Source organism: Bos indicus, chromosome 10 (genome assembly GCF_029378745.1).
Source record: "Bos indicus isolate NIAB-ARS_2022 breed Sahiwal x Tharparkar chromosome 10, NIAB-ARS_B.indTharparkar_mat_pri_1.0, whole genome shotgun sequence".
In the NCBI taxonomy this organism is placed as follows: domain Eukaryota; kingdom Metazoa; phylum Chordata; class Mammalia; order Artiodactyla; family Bovidae; genus Bos; species Bos indicus.
In genome coordinates this window covers 100,037,396-100,049,514 of record NC_091769.1, presented here as the reverse complement: position 1 = coordinate 100,049,514, position 12,119 = coordinate 100,037,396, and the positions used below count along the sequence as shown (strand labels likewise).

At 43.6% G+C, this 12,119-nt stretch overlaps 2 protein-coding genes across 24 annotated transcripts in view; one reads left to right on the top strand and one right to left on the bottom strand.

Moving 5' to 3' along the window:
- Positions 1-8,578, top strand: part of EML5 (EMAP like 5) — a 160,965-nt gene extending 152,387 nt beyond the window's left edge. For 6 of the 10 annotated variants that reach the window (XM_070797984.1, XM_070797980.1, XM_070797977.1 and 3 more), the window contains 6 exons: positions 800-988; positions 1,148-1,320; positions 3,026-3,188; positions 3,485-3,588; positions 4,324-4,477; positions 4,940-8,578. In XM_070797984.1, the coding sequence (XP_070654085.1) occupies positions 800-988; positions 1,148-1,320; positions 3,026-3,188; positions 3,485-3,588; positions 4,324-4,477; positions 4,940-5,080 (924 nt within the window). In that variant the 3' untranslated portion in view covers positions 5,081-8,578. The remainder of the gene's footprint in view (positions 1-799; positions 989-1,147; positions 1,321-3,025; positions 3,189-3,484; positions 3,589-4,323; positions 4,478-4,939) is intronic. The other 4 variants (XM_070797978.1, XM_070797976.1, XM_070797981.1 and 1 more) reach the window with 3 other exon arrangements.
- Positions 8,579-8,964: 386 nt separating this feature from the next.
- The window catches only part of ZC3H14 (zinc finger CCCH-type containing 14), a 41,834-nt gene continuing 38,679 nt past the window's right edge, over positions 8,965-12,119 (bottom strand). For all 14 annotated transcript variants that reach the window (XM_070797992.1, XM_070797998.1, XM_070797994.1 and 11 more), the window contains 5 exons: positions 11,947-12,067; positions 11,173-11,309; positions 10,822-10,910; positions 9,731-9,837; positions 8,965-9,242 (listed from right to left, as the gene is read on the bottom strand). In XM_070797992.1, the coding sequence (XP_070654093.1) occupies positions 9,236-9,242; positions 9,731-9,837; positions 10,822-10,910; positions 11,173-11,309; positions 11,947-12,067 (461 nt within the window). In that variant the 3' untranslated portion in view covers positions 8,965-9,235. The remainder of the gene's footprint in view (positions 9,243-9,730; positions 9,838-10,821; positions 10,911-11,172; positions 11,310-11,946; positions 12,068-12,119) is intronic.

Sequence of the window (12,119 nt, the reverse complement as noted above, 5' to 3'; positions counted from 1 at the left end):
CCAGGTAATTCTAAGGGTTGTAGAAGCTTCCCCAGTGGCTCAGCTGATAAAGAATCCACCTGCAATGCAGGAGACCTGGGTTTGATTCCTGGTTCAGGAAGGTCTCCTGGAGGAGGGCACGGCAACCCACTCCTGTCTTCTTGCCTGGAGAATCCCATGGACAGAGGAGCCTGGCGGGCTGTAGTCCACGGGGTCGCAGAGTCAGACTTTCACTTTCAGGAGCTTTATGCCAGTAACTGGGAACAAGACCAGACATACTGAGTGTCTGCAAGTTGAGGTTTTTCGATTTTAAGGTAATGCAAGTGATACACATTCAGTGGAAAGCATGCTTCGGATGTTTGGTTTTGCTCTCCCCAGCCAGCGACCTCTGGTGCAGTCTTCTCGTGACGCAGGGCAGCACAGCCACAGCTCCCAGTCAGCACGCAGTCCCGGGATCAGCAGTTCCCCTACAGCGACTGTCTGTGCCAAGGCAGTCACACTGTTCTTCACTTTGAGGACAGGACTCAGTGAGCAACGCGAGGCGTCCAGCATGTTGCTACAGAATGGGCTTAGCTAAGCGTCCTGCGTGTGTGAGGCAGGCCGGGCTGTCGCGCTTGGTAGGTTAGGTGTGTGAAGTGCACTTCTGACATTTTCACCTTGCGACGGGCTTATCAGAGGCAGCCCCGCTGCAGCTTGAGGAGGGTGTGTGCATTTCCTGCTGCAGGTCGCAGCATCGCAGAGGTCGGCAGGCCATCCTGGGGTTGCTGAGAGCGGCCGCTGTGGTGGTCCAGTAACTGTTTTGGCCCCACTTGTGTTTCAGGGCAAGATACTGGTAGGGACAAGGAGCGCTGAAATCATTGAAGTTGGAGAGAAGAACGCGGTGTGCAGTGTGCTGGTGAGCGGGCACGTGGACGGCCCTGTGTGGGGACTCGCCACCCACCCCTCCAGGGACTTCTTCCTGTCCGCTGCGGAAGACGGGACAGTGAGGCTCTGGGACATTGCCGACAGAGTGCGTGCAGCTTTTCAAAGATGTTATGGTTTCTAAGCAGCAGAGTCCTAAATTGCACTTAGCAAGTTCACAACTGTGTGGAGAATTTGGGGGAGACTGTTTACTTTGTAAGCTCTCTACTTAATGTCATTCTCTCTGACCCCCCTGGTTCTGATGCAGAAGATGCTGAACAAAGTGAATCTGGGACACGCCGCTCGTACCGTATGCTACAGTCCGGAAGGGGACATGGTGGCCATTGGGATGAAAAACGGAGAATTTATCATTTTACTTGTGAGCTCCCTAAAGATATGGGGAAAGAAGAGAGACAGACGGTGTGCGATCCATGACATCAGGTCAGTCAGCCAGCGGAATGGGGTGTCTAGGGTGTTCTCTAACTGGTCCAGCTTGAACTTGGAGAAAAGGTCCTTAGTGCCTGTAGCATCTCACCCCCCAGAAACTGGGCGCTGAGACCTGGCTGCTCATGTGCGTGCCTGCTTCTCCGTTCTGAGTCACGGGTCTGCTGGGCCACAGCGCCTTGTGGCAGCAAGTCCTCGGGGATGCTCGATGAACACGTGTCCAGCAAGCTCATCTCCCCAAGCCTTACCTTTCACCTGCCCTTTGAAAGCCTGCAAAGTTCGGGAATTCCCTGGCAGCCCAGTGGTCAAGATTGGGCATTTTCACTGCCACGGCCTGGGTTCAGTCCCTGGTCGGGGAATTAGGGTACCTCAAGCAGCATGGCACAGTGAAAAAAACCTGGAAAATGAAAACCCCTAACATCTCTTACAAAGACTAGAAAATTAAAACTTTAAACCGCAAACACCTTTTACTTCTCTTAATCTCTACTGAATATATAGTTCATTCCTTTAATCCATTGTCACTGAACATCTGTGCTCCAGAATCTGCATTAAAATTTTTCTGGAGCCTTTTTCAGTGCTTAAGCTTTTGTTACCGGTGGTTACTGTTTACTGAACCCGGGACTTCCCAGGTGGCGCTAGTGGTAAGTGCCCGAAGTGTAGACCTGGGCTTGGTCCTGGGTTGGGAAGATCCCCTGGAGGAGGGCATGGCCACCCACTCCAGTCTTCTTGCCTGGAGAATCCCATGGACAGAGGGGCCTGGTGGGCTACAGTCCACGGGGTCGCAGAGTCGGACACGACTGAAGTGACCTTAGCACGCGTGCACACTGTTTACTGAGCACTTGTGTGATCAACACAGAACACTGGACCCAGGTCTGTCAGAACTTGCACTCTTTTTACCAGTAAGACCGTTTTTACAGTTGACACCTTCCTCAGGATGTCAGTATATAAAACAGTAATTATGGCTTCTCTAAGCCCTCCAGTGTTCCGAAGGTATGTCAGCAAGACCATGGAGCACTTTCAAAACACCAAACCATATGGCTTCACGTGATCACTAGGCAAATAGTACTTTCTGTATTTATGTGGCAGATAGTATTTTATTTAAAAATAACTTCTTCCAAGCTCCAAGTTGCATCCCTTCATCTAATAGCCTGACATGAGTTAAGCTGGTCTGTGTCCCTTGCTGTTAAGATACAGTCTTCGCAGATAAAAGAATCCTATCTTACTGAATTATGTAACTTAGTAATATATGTAAATTGTTAGTGGTTTTTTAAAAGCTGAGATATTTTTAAAGATGAAATCAGATGAAAAATCAGGAACCACTTAACACTGACGTAAAATATAAACCTGTTCATATAAAACAAATATGGTATCAGTCTACAAAATCTCTTTTGCCTATCAGGTAAATCTGAGGCCGAATCACACACTCTCGTCTTGAATACTTACTAAGGACTAAGCAGGAAGCCACTGGTCTAAGCTGGTTTTAGTTAATGCGGCTTCGAGGGGCCCGAGCTGTGGCGCCCGGGCTGAGCTGCCCCGAGGCATGTGGGATTCGTGTCCAGACCAGGGATCTGAGCTGCGTCCCCTGCACTGGGAGGTGGATTCTCGGCCCCTGGGCTACCAGGGAGGCCCCGTCAATGTTTACACTGCTGTACTCCATGTGGTCTAATGCGTCTTTGCATGTCATCTCTTGTTGTATGTTCAGATTTAGTCCAGATTCCCGGTTTCTAGCAGTGGGTTCCAGTGAGAATTCAGTGGATTTTTATGACCTAACACTGGGCCCCACCCTTAACAGAATCAGCTACTGCAAAGACATCCCAAGCTTCGTCATTCAGATGGACTTCTCTGCAGACGGCAGACACCTCCAGGTACAGCACGCACACTGCACTTCTGAGTAGTTCCGCTTTTCCATGGTTAGTGCTTCTGAGACTCCTGCTCCCAGCTCAGCTCTTGCCTTTCATTCACTACCACTGCGCAGTTTCTGCATAATTCCTTACCAGTCTGTTCTTCTGAGTCCTTTTGCTCAGATTTTTATAGTCATCTTTTAGTCTTAATTACATTAGAAGTGTAAATCAAGTAGCATTTTGCCAGTATACTATGAACTATTTCTGGATTTTTACTTCTCACATGATGGGATTCTTGTTCCATTTTAATATTATGAAAGGTCTCCACTGGTTGCTATAAACGGCATGTCTATGAAGTGCCTTCAGGAAAACACCTTATGGATCAGGCTGCCATTGACAGAATCACTTGGGCTACATGGACTAGGTAAATATTTCGTGTCTTCAGAAGGGAAGAACTAACTGAAAGTCAGGAAAGTTAGAAAATCCTATTTCTGAACAGCTAGAGCCATTCGCCGAGGGAAAGTAACTGAGTTTTAAGTTTTTGTTACCATCTTGAATTCTTCCTAAGAAAATGATATACTCAGGGTGGGACCCCTCTTGATCAAGTATATTTCTATGTCAGTTCATTTAATTAAAGGAAATCAAAGTTGTGACTTTAAAGATACCATGATATTTCCTTAAATAGGTTTAATAACAAACAGAAACATGTATTGTTAGGCAATAGTATTATTTCTCTTTCTATAGGAATGTTATTGATAGCAGCTGTTAGAAATGAAACCTTATGAATGGGTTCAAAGTTGCTGGCTGTGGAAGTTAACCATCAGTAATCATCAGTGAAAATGAAAGATGCCATCAAATTCCTATAACATAAACACTTAATTTTTAAAATAGTTCTGTCAGCTACTGTAAAGTATTAATTGAATTTTTGAAAGATTGTTTAGTCTATAAACCCTTAAAACTGTAAAATTTCAAAAAGAAAAGGTGTATGTGTGGGGGACTCACATCCCAGGAGAAATTCAGGCTTCCAGGTAATGCCTTTTCATAATTTATTCTTATATCTACATAATGTAATTAGGTAGAGATTAATTACCATGAAACTTTTTCAGTATGGTAAACCTGTGTTTGCTATGGTGGGTTTTTTTTTATTCCTTCTCTGTAGTATTCTAGGAGATGAAGTTATGGGAATCTGGTCCAGACACGCTGAGAAAGCAGATGTCAGCTGTGCCTGTGTCTCTCGTTCAGGAATCAGCCTGGTAACGGGAGATGACTTTGGCATGGTTAAGTTATTTGACTTCCCATGTCCTGAAAAATTTGTAAGTTTATCTTGGGTTTAGTATTTTATGTAACTTTACCCCCAATTTACTTTTAATCATTAGTACATTTTCCCACATACTATGTGCTAAAATATATTGTCCTCTCATGATTTGAAAATATTTTGAAATTTGTGATTCTAAACTTTGTTCCAAGCTTCCTAAATCCATTAATCTGAAATAAAAGCGGTTAGAAATCATCTCCCCTTCCCTCAAGTCACGCCGTCTCTCAGACAACCCTAACAAAGCTGCACTCAGCCTTTTACCAGCTTTAATCCACCTGTTACCAAACTGCAAGTGCTTTTCAATGCAGACCCATCATTCTGAAAAAACATTTAATCAATAGCTGCGGTCCAAACTGCTTCCTCTCCAGTCTTTGTGATGGAGATGGTGGTTCCTGATAGAAAGAACTTTGACTTCTGTGTCTGTCACACACGCTGAGCCTTGGTCTTTATTGTTTTTTAGGCAAAACACAAAAGGTTCCTGGGGCACTCACCCCACGTGGCGAACATCCGATTCACCAGCGGTGATCGACACGTTGTTAGTGCTGGCGGTGATGACTGCAGGTTGGTGACATTCTCAGCCCAAGATACGCCAGCTTACTAGTTAAGAGATTTAATGTCACTTCTTCTGACAGGTTCATTGTATGGACTCAGCTAGTCAACATCATTAAGGTAGCAAAACCAGATGGCTCTTTGGAGTTTGTATACTGTGTAAATAGAGAATAAAAGGACTTTAAAAGGAAAGATTTTATGCATGTATGATTTGAAAGCTTAATTGAAAAACTGTTCTGAGAATCTAGAAATATCATGAACTCACTGCTGTTTTTTCTGATTGCAGTTTATTTGTCTGGAAATGTGTACATATGCCTCACTGAAAGATACGGATGCTGAGAAGATTCTGTAAATTAACAGCCTTGAGAAAAGCAGGACTACAGAAGCGGAAAAAATAATCAGAACCAAGCCCTGCGCAGTCAAGTGGTGCTAACTTAAGACTGAAACAGGGATAAATGCCCAAACTTGTCAAAATGAAGACTGATGGGTTCAAAATATTTCTAATATGCACAAGGTAACTGTCCATAATCCACACACTGCCAGGTAATCCCATGTCAAGAAAGGATTAAATGAACTGATGGTGACAGCCAGCCTCCATTCTGGGGAGTATGCAGATCTGGCAGCCCTGCTGGGGAGGTTTGGGAGACAGAGCTCCTCAAAAAAACGAACCAAAACCTTAAAAACCCAACTTGGATAATTTTCATCCTCTTTTTTAGCAAAAATTTTTTTGAATTTTTATTTTCAAGATTCAACTGTTTAGTATTTTATCCTTGGTTTACATAAGGAAATATACCATCACCCTAAAAAGGATGTTTCTAAAAGGCAAACATTATTTTCCCTAAGAAAACATACAGGAGGTCTACTGGAGAATATAATGCTTCCTAAGCGTTAATAAAGGACATTTTTCTCCTGCAAGTTTTAAATTCAAGAACAAATCCCAAGGCAGTAGTATACGATCACTACATTTTCATTTCTGAGCTGTCACTCTTAACATCCAGAATTCATCTCTGTAACTCAAACAGTAGAACGTGATTATAGCCTCATTAATGAAAAAGTATGATAAACATCATTTCCAGTGATGTACAGTTTAAGGTTTTAGACAGTAGTACTATTTAACTGGGAGAGAATGTTGAGTATTTAAAGATGCAATCTAATAGAAACATTTAACATGGAAACTAAAGCATTAAATTCACATTTACAAAGTTACACAATTTAGTAACTATTGAAATAAAATTTTTATAGCCTTTTTTTCTATGGAAAAATTTTGTTTAATGTATGCCACCCCATAGGCGGACTTCCAGTGAGTATCAGTCCACTTATATAACTCGTCTACAATTCTTCCTTGGTGGACTGGGGCTGAACCTTAGGTCTTTACTCCTGTTCCCTTTAAATGCTGCCAAAGATCAGTACTTGCCATTCAGGAACTTCCTATTTAGCTTCTCTCTAGTTTCCTGAGGACTGGAAATTATGCAGACTGCTATTTAAAAATATATTTTTCTAAGTATGAAGAAGTTTAAGATGCGCTATTGGTCCTGTGGATTTTTATTTTCACGTGTGATTATCTGTGTGTGCAATAGAGCCTTTCGGGTTCTGGTCATCTGTCTCCTATGTGCAATACCCTGTAAATATTAAAACCAGAAAAGGCCGAGTTACATCATGGAAGCCCAACCAGTGACTGAACCTGGTCGGCTTTAGAGCTCTGAACAGCTGCGTCTGAAGGACTGACTGGGGTGTTCGTTTAAGAAGCTTGAAACCCTAAGATCATTCTCTTTCATTTTCGTGTCAATGGATTCTCTTAAATTAAGCCCAATTTGATGAAACACTAATATTTAAAGCTTCTATAGGAGCAGTCAATAAGTTAAAGCTAAAAATTCCCCTGAAGCACACTCCCCCCTCTGTTTGAGGCGGGTGCAGCTTCAAATGTTCCTTGGGTCAAGTTTACCTGCTTTTGCCTGAAGAGAAATTTCAGTCTCATTACAGCGCAGGCAGAAACTCCAGCCGTAATCGTGGAACCACACAGATGACCTGCTTTAAGCAAGCAGGAAGATGACCTGCTTCCCCTGCGCCGTCCTTCTCCCCGCGGGCGGCGGCCTCAATCCCTGCTGTCCGAGTCCTGACGTGGTCCCACGGAGTTCAGTCGTCAGCCCACAACCGCCGTCCTCACACCAACCATCAACTGAGGCCAGGTGAACAGCCGGGACAGGCCGCGTGCATTACACCGTTTATTTTTAACCCAAAGGGTTGTTCCCGTGTGCAATACTGACTGAGCCCTCCCCTGGCACCGCTGGCTGCCTCTCTGTAGGGAAACGCATGCCCAGACATCCTGGTGCCACTCACGGCCACCTCTGCTCCCTTCTTTTTCTGTGAACTTTTTTGATGGTGGTTCATTTTGGACCAAGTTATAGTGAACCTCTGCCTGCCCATAAAGCATAGCGGCTGAAAGATGCAACTCTTAATGTGTCTCCTTAAACAGAAAAAAATCTGATTTCAGCACATTATTTCCTCACAAAACGGTTGAACTAAATCACTTGAGCTCTTGTCTCCCGCTTACATTCTTTACAGTGAAATTATGAGAATACAAATATACTCCATTTATGAGCATTGATACTAAAAAGTCTGTTTAAATTTCTGTAAATACAATTTAAAACAAATTTCTTCTGCAGAAATAAAGCATCTCAAGTCAACACTCGAATGAACAAATACCTTAGATTCGGTGGAGTAAACTTTTTAGAATGAAGTGGCATTGCATTTCAGCCAAGGCTACCAACACGAGAGCCTTACGTACGCCCTTGTGTACTCTCTTGCTTGTTCTGATGTTTCAAGTCTTATAAGCTCAGCAAATTGCAACTTAGAAGATGGTTTAATAACTGGTTAATTCTTTCTTCTTCCAACAGCAAAGAGTTGGCCACAAGGCTGCAGGTTTTAGCATCTGAAACATGGACTTTTACACACATGTAGTTTATTATCCCTTTATCTCTTGGATGTATGACTAATAAGCATGTCAAACAACTTTTTTTTATATAGTTTAATTTGGTCCTTAGAATATTTTGATCTTTACTATCCTTTCTGCATTAACTCTTTTTTTCTAACCAACTTTTAGTTTTACTTTTTGAAAAGTTACATTGTCTTTAAAAATCAGTGAGCTGTTATTTAATTCTAAAGCATTCGACACTTCTTGCCTTAACAATTCTAAAACCACACACACAAAACTCTGCATTTTCACTCAGTTCCCAAAAGCCTAGTCCTGTTTTGCAGCTGACCCATCTGATCTCTGTAATTATAGACTGTCATTTCAAATACACTATTTAAATCTAATTTTTACATTTAAAAAACTATCTTCAGTAATTGTATTTTCTGTGGAGTTATTTGAGAATGTTATTTTTCAGAATGTGAGAATATGTATGTATAGCTGTCATCTTGTGAGTTAAAGTTTGTTCTGATAACCTTATGTATATACTTGTAAAAAATTTTTGTATAATTTTGTGATAATGTAGATCCCCAAAATACTTATTTAAAAAGCATACGTTAACAGTAAATGCAAGCATTTTAAGGAGCTGTTCCTATTTTTTGCCTTTGCCATTCCAACCACGTTCATCCTGCACACCCCCCTCACTCACCCTTTCTCAGAAGCAAGGGAGCAGGTATTTGGGAGCCGTTCACCAAAGCAGCACTCAACTCAAAAAGCCTTCATAGTCATGCTTTTCAGGCTAAAGTCACTTTAAAGAGCAGGACTGAATAACTGTTTTATGCCACCTCAGCACTTTGGGCCACTCCTGTCTTCTGGGGAGTCGGAACGGGAGAGCAGCCATCCAACTTCTGGAATAAGGACCCTCCCCTCACACAGCACTCTCCACACTGCACTGCTGGGCCTCGGCTGGATCAGCAGTAGCAACAGTGAAGGCACCACGTTGTAAATTCTGATACCTGAACACAGAGTACAAACGCGCCTCAAGTGTTTTAATAGATTTCAGCTTCTCCTTAAACTGTCTTTGCAGTCAAAACAAAACAACAAAAAAAGACCCAATGTTAAAATCACTTAATAAACTTACAAACTTGAAAAATTAGACACTTCAGATAGGCAATAAACTTCATATTATGAAAGCAATATATTCCAAGTTTCAAAGATTTGACAAATTCTGTAGAATGTCTTTCATCAGCAGGTGGAAACTCTCAAACGCCACACTCTTCTGTCAGGCAGGACTGGGTGTCAGTCACTGAATAAACAAAACCAAAAGTTTTTCAATTAGCTGCTTTAATTAACGTCAGTTAATAGAAGTTGAGTATTTTCAGACATTTGCTCTACAGATTACAATGTAAAGATAAAGTTTGTAAAAGAATAAATTATATAAGGTACATAAAAGATACTAATATATGCATTTAAATGTAAGGGTCACAGTAAAACATTTTGAAACTTAATTTCAACGTTTAACAATGTCTAAGAAAACTGATGTGAAAGTTTGTGATCTGAAGGCCTTGAGCTCACAGAGTGTGTTCAGAAGTTAAAGTCTGAGGCAAACAAGCAATTGCTGAATCAAACAAAATTTGGTTTATGTAGTAAATTATTTTGCCAAAGACCCTTAAGTGAACAGCAGACAAAAAGTGATGCTCCCCCCAAATTTGTATGCTTACAAATGTAAGAAAGTACTACATATACTAGAAAAGCATTTGAAATGACATTAGGAAAACTACTTCTAACCTTTACCTGGTCTGAGGTCGAATCCATTTCAAGGCATGCCGTGGTGGTACGGTGATGGTGGGATGGTAGAACGCACAGTCAGGCCGCGTACACTGAGTGTTAAATCTACAATGCTGAAGACAGAGAGCAGTTTCAACACCTGCAAAGCTAACGCAGAAACCCACAGCCCCCTGGGGTGACAGGAGCCAGCCTGGAAGGGCAACGGGGCAGCAGACACAGACTGTTCACATTTCCTTTACTACTACTGAAGCCCTCAAACAGGCACGCCCACCAAGACAAAATCCTAATCGAATAACAACAAGGTAAACTTCAAAAGGACGCTGAGCGTATAACAGAGTTCCTCTCACTCCTGTAATAACCACTTGCCCATCCTGCCCAGCACCCCCCATCTTCACCCTCATCTGCGTCCGACTGCAGCTGGGGAACTGAAGGCCTCTCACGTGGCCACTAGGCTGCCTTTCAAAGAGAAGGTGATTCATGCCGAGCAGCCAGACAGCTGGAGACGCGTCGACCAACTGCGGGTACCCGTGTGGACTACAGATGGCGTCACTGAGCACCGCTGCGCCTCAGCGCCTCCCGTCTGGCATGAGGGTGGGGAGGGGGACACACGTTTGGGGCAAAGAAGAGCGGAACCCCACGAGCAGCAGGGAGCGCCCCTCTCCCGGGACGGGAGGCTGCTGCGCTGGGCCGCTCAGTCGTGTCCGAGTCCCTGCGACCCCACTGACTGCAGCCCACAGGCTCTTCTGTCCGTGGGAGTCTCCGGGCAAGAATACCGCAGTAGGTTGCCATGCCCTCCTCCAGGGGGTCTTCCTGACACAGGGATGGAACCCGGGTCTCCTGCTTGGCAAGTGGGTCTTTACCGTCTGAGCCCACGGGAGGTTAGTCTACTAACATTAAACCAGTTCAGACAACTGGGCCTAACGGGCCACACACAGGCTCAGGGACAACTAGGGAATAACTTAAAGGTCTTAAAAACCATGACGTTAACTTTTAACAAAAAAGTTAAACTGGGAAAGAAAAAAAAAGGAAGACAACATATAGTTTGCTAGTGAACAAGCTGCCACTAAATTCCTTTTTGGGAAGGTGAAAGTTCTTACTTTGGGATGATAGAAGGGACACTCCATTTTCTTACACGCTGGGAAGTAGCGGCACAGCTGACTACTGGAAGGCGGTGCTGGTGCTGTGACTGCGGACAGAGATGAGATTTGGCAAAATAATTTTCAGTGCAGTTTGTGGATGTTTTTATGGGAACTACTTTAAAAAATGGACATTTATAATATTCACTACTCAAGATCCAACACTTTAGAATGCTACAGAATGGACACACCTGTTCTGTAAAACTAGTTAACTGATTCTTACACAATGACCTCAAACTATTTCTTTTTAATTCAGTTCACAGTCACAAAACTTTCCCCTCTTCACTCAAATGCAGAAGTGCAGTCACTGACCTGGTTTTGGAGGCAGTCCTGGGGTTCTTCGGCTCATGTGAGTGAAGGGACAGTCTGGTTTAGTACATTTTGCATCGTATTTACAATTTGGATGAACAAACAGACACTTCTCAGCAAATTTACAATTGGGAAAGGCTCTATAAAACAAAATAAAACGTATTATTCACATTTAATCTCCCAAATACATGGTTTTTTTGTAGAGATGGTCCATTGTGCTCTTAATTCCATCACTACTTGTTTTGAGAAACACTGAAGTAACAAGAAAAAAAAAGCAAACTCCCATTTCTAAATGACGCCAGACATCAAAACAGGGCACAAATGCCTACTTCAAGGCCTGGGGGAATCACAGACTTTCATCTCAAGCCAAGTCACCATGAGAGACAGAAGTGTTTCTTGGGACAAGAAGAGACACCGTCTACTCTGTAACTGAGGTCTCTCTAACACTTTATGCAGCAGGGCGTTTGCTACCACCAGTGCGTCCTGGCAAAACTCTTGTTAGCTTTTGCCCTGCTTCATCTTAAACTCCCAAGGCCAAACCTGTCTGTTACTCCTTCAATGTACAGAATCCTCAAACCCAGAAGTTTAAGCACCTCAAGAGGCACAGAGGCGACCCCTGCCGCCTCGCGCTCAGACGACACCAGTGTGCGCTGTCCTGGAGGGCTCACAAGTGCCTCCGCTGCACGCAGTTACAAAGCCCACGCCTGGTCACAGGAGCGCCAGGAGGCTCTCCCGAGGAAGGGACCTGAAAGCCAGGCGCGAGCTGCTGCGACTCACTTGCAAGGCGACACGGGGTGATGGTAAGCGCACTCGTCCCCGTTCTTGCAGGCAGGCCAGTACTTGCAGCGCTCCAGCAGCTTCTCCGGCTTCTGCGCCACGCTCAGCTCGCTCATCTCAGCTACAGAGGGGAACGAACCAAAAGTCTTTCACTTATTATAACCAACTCAGGA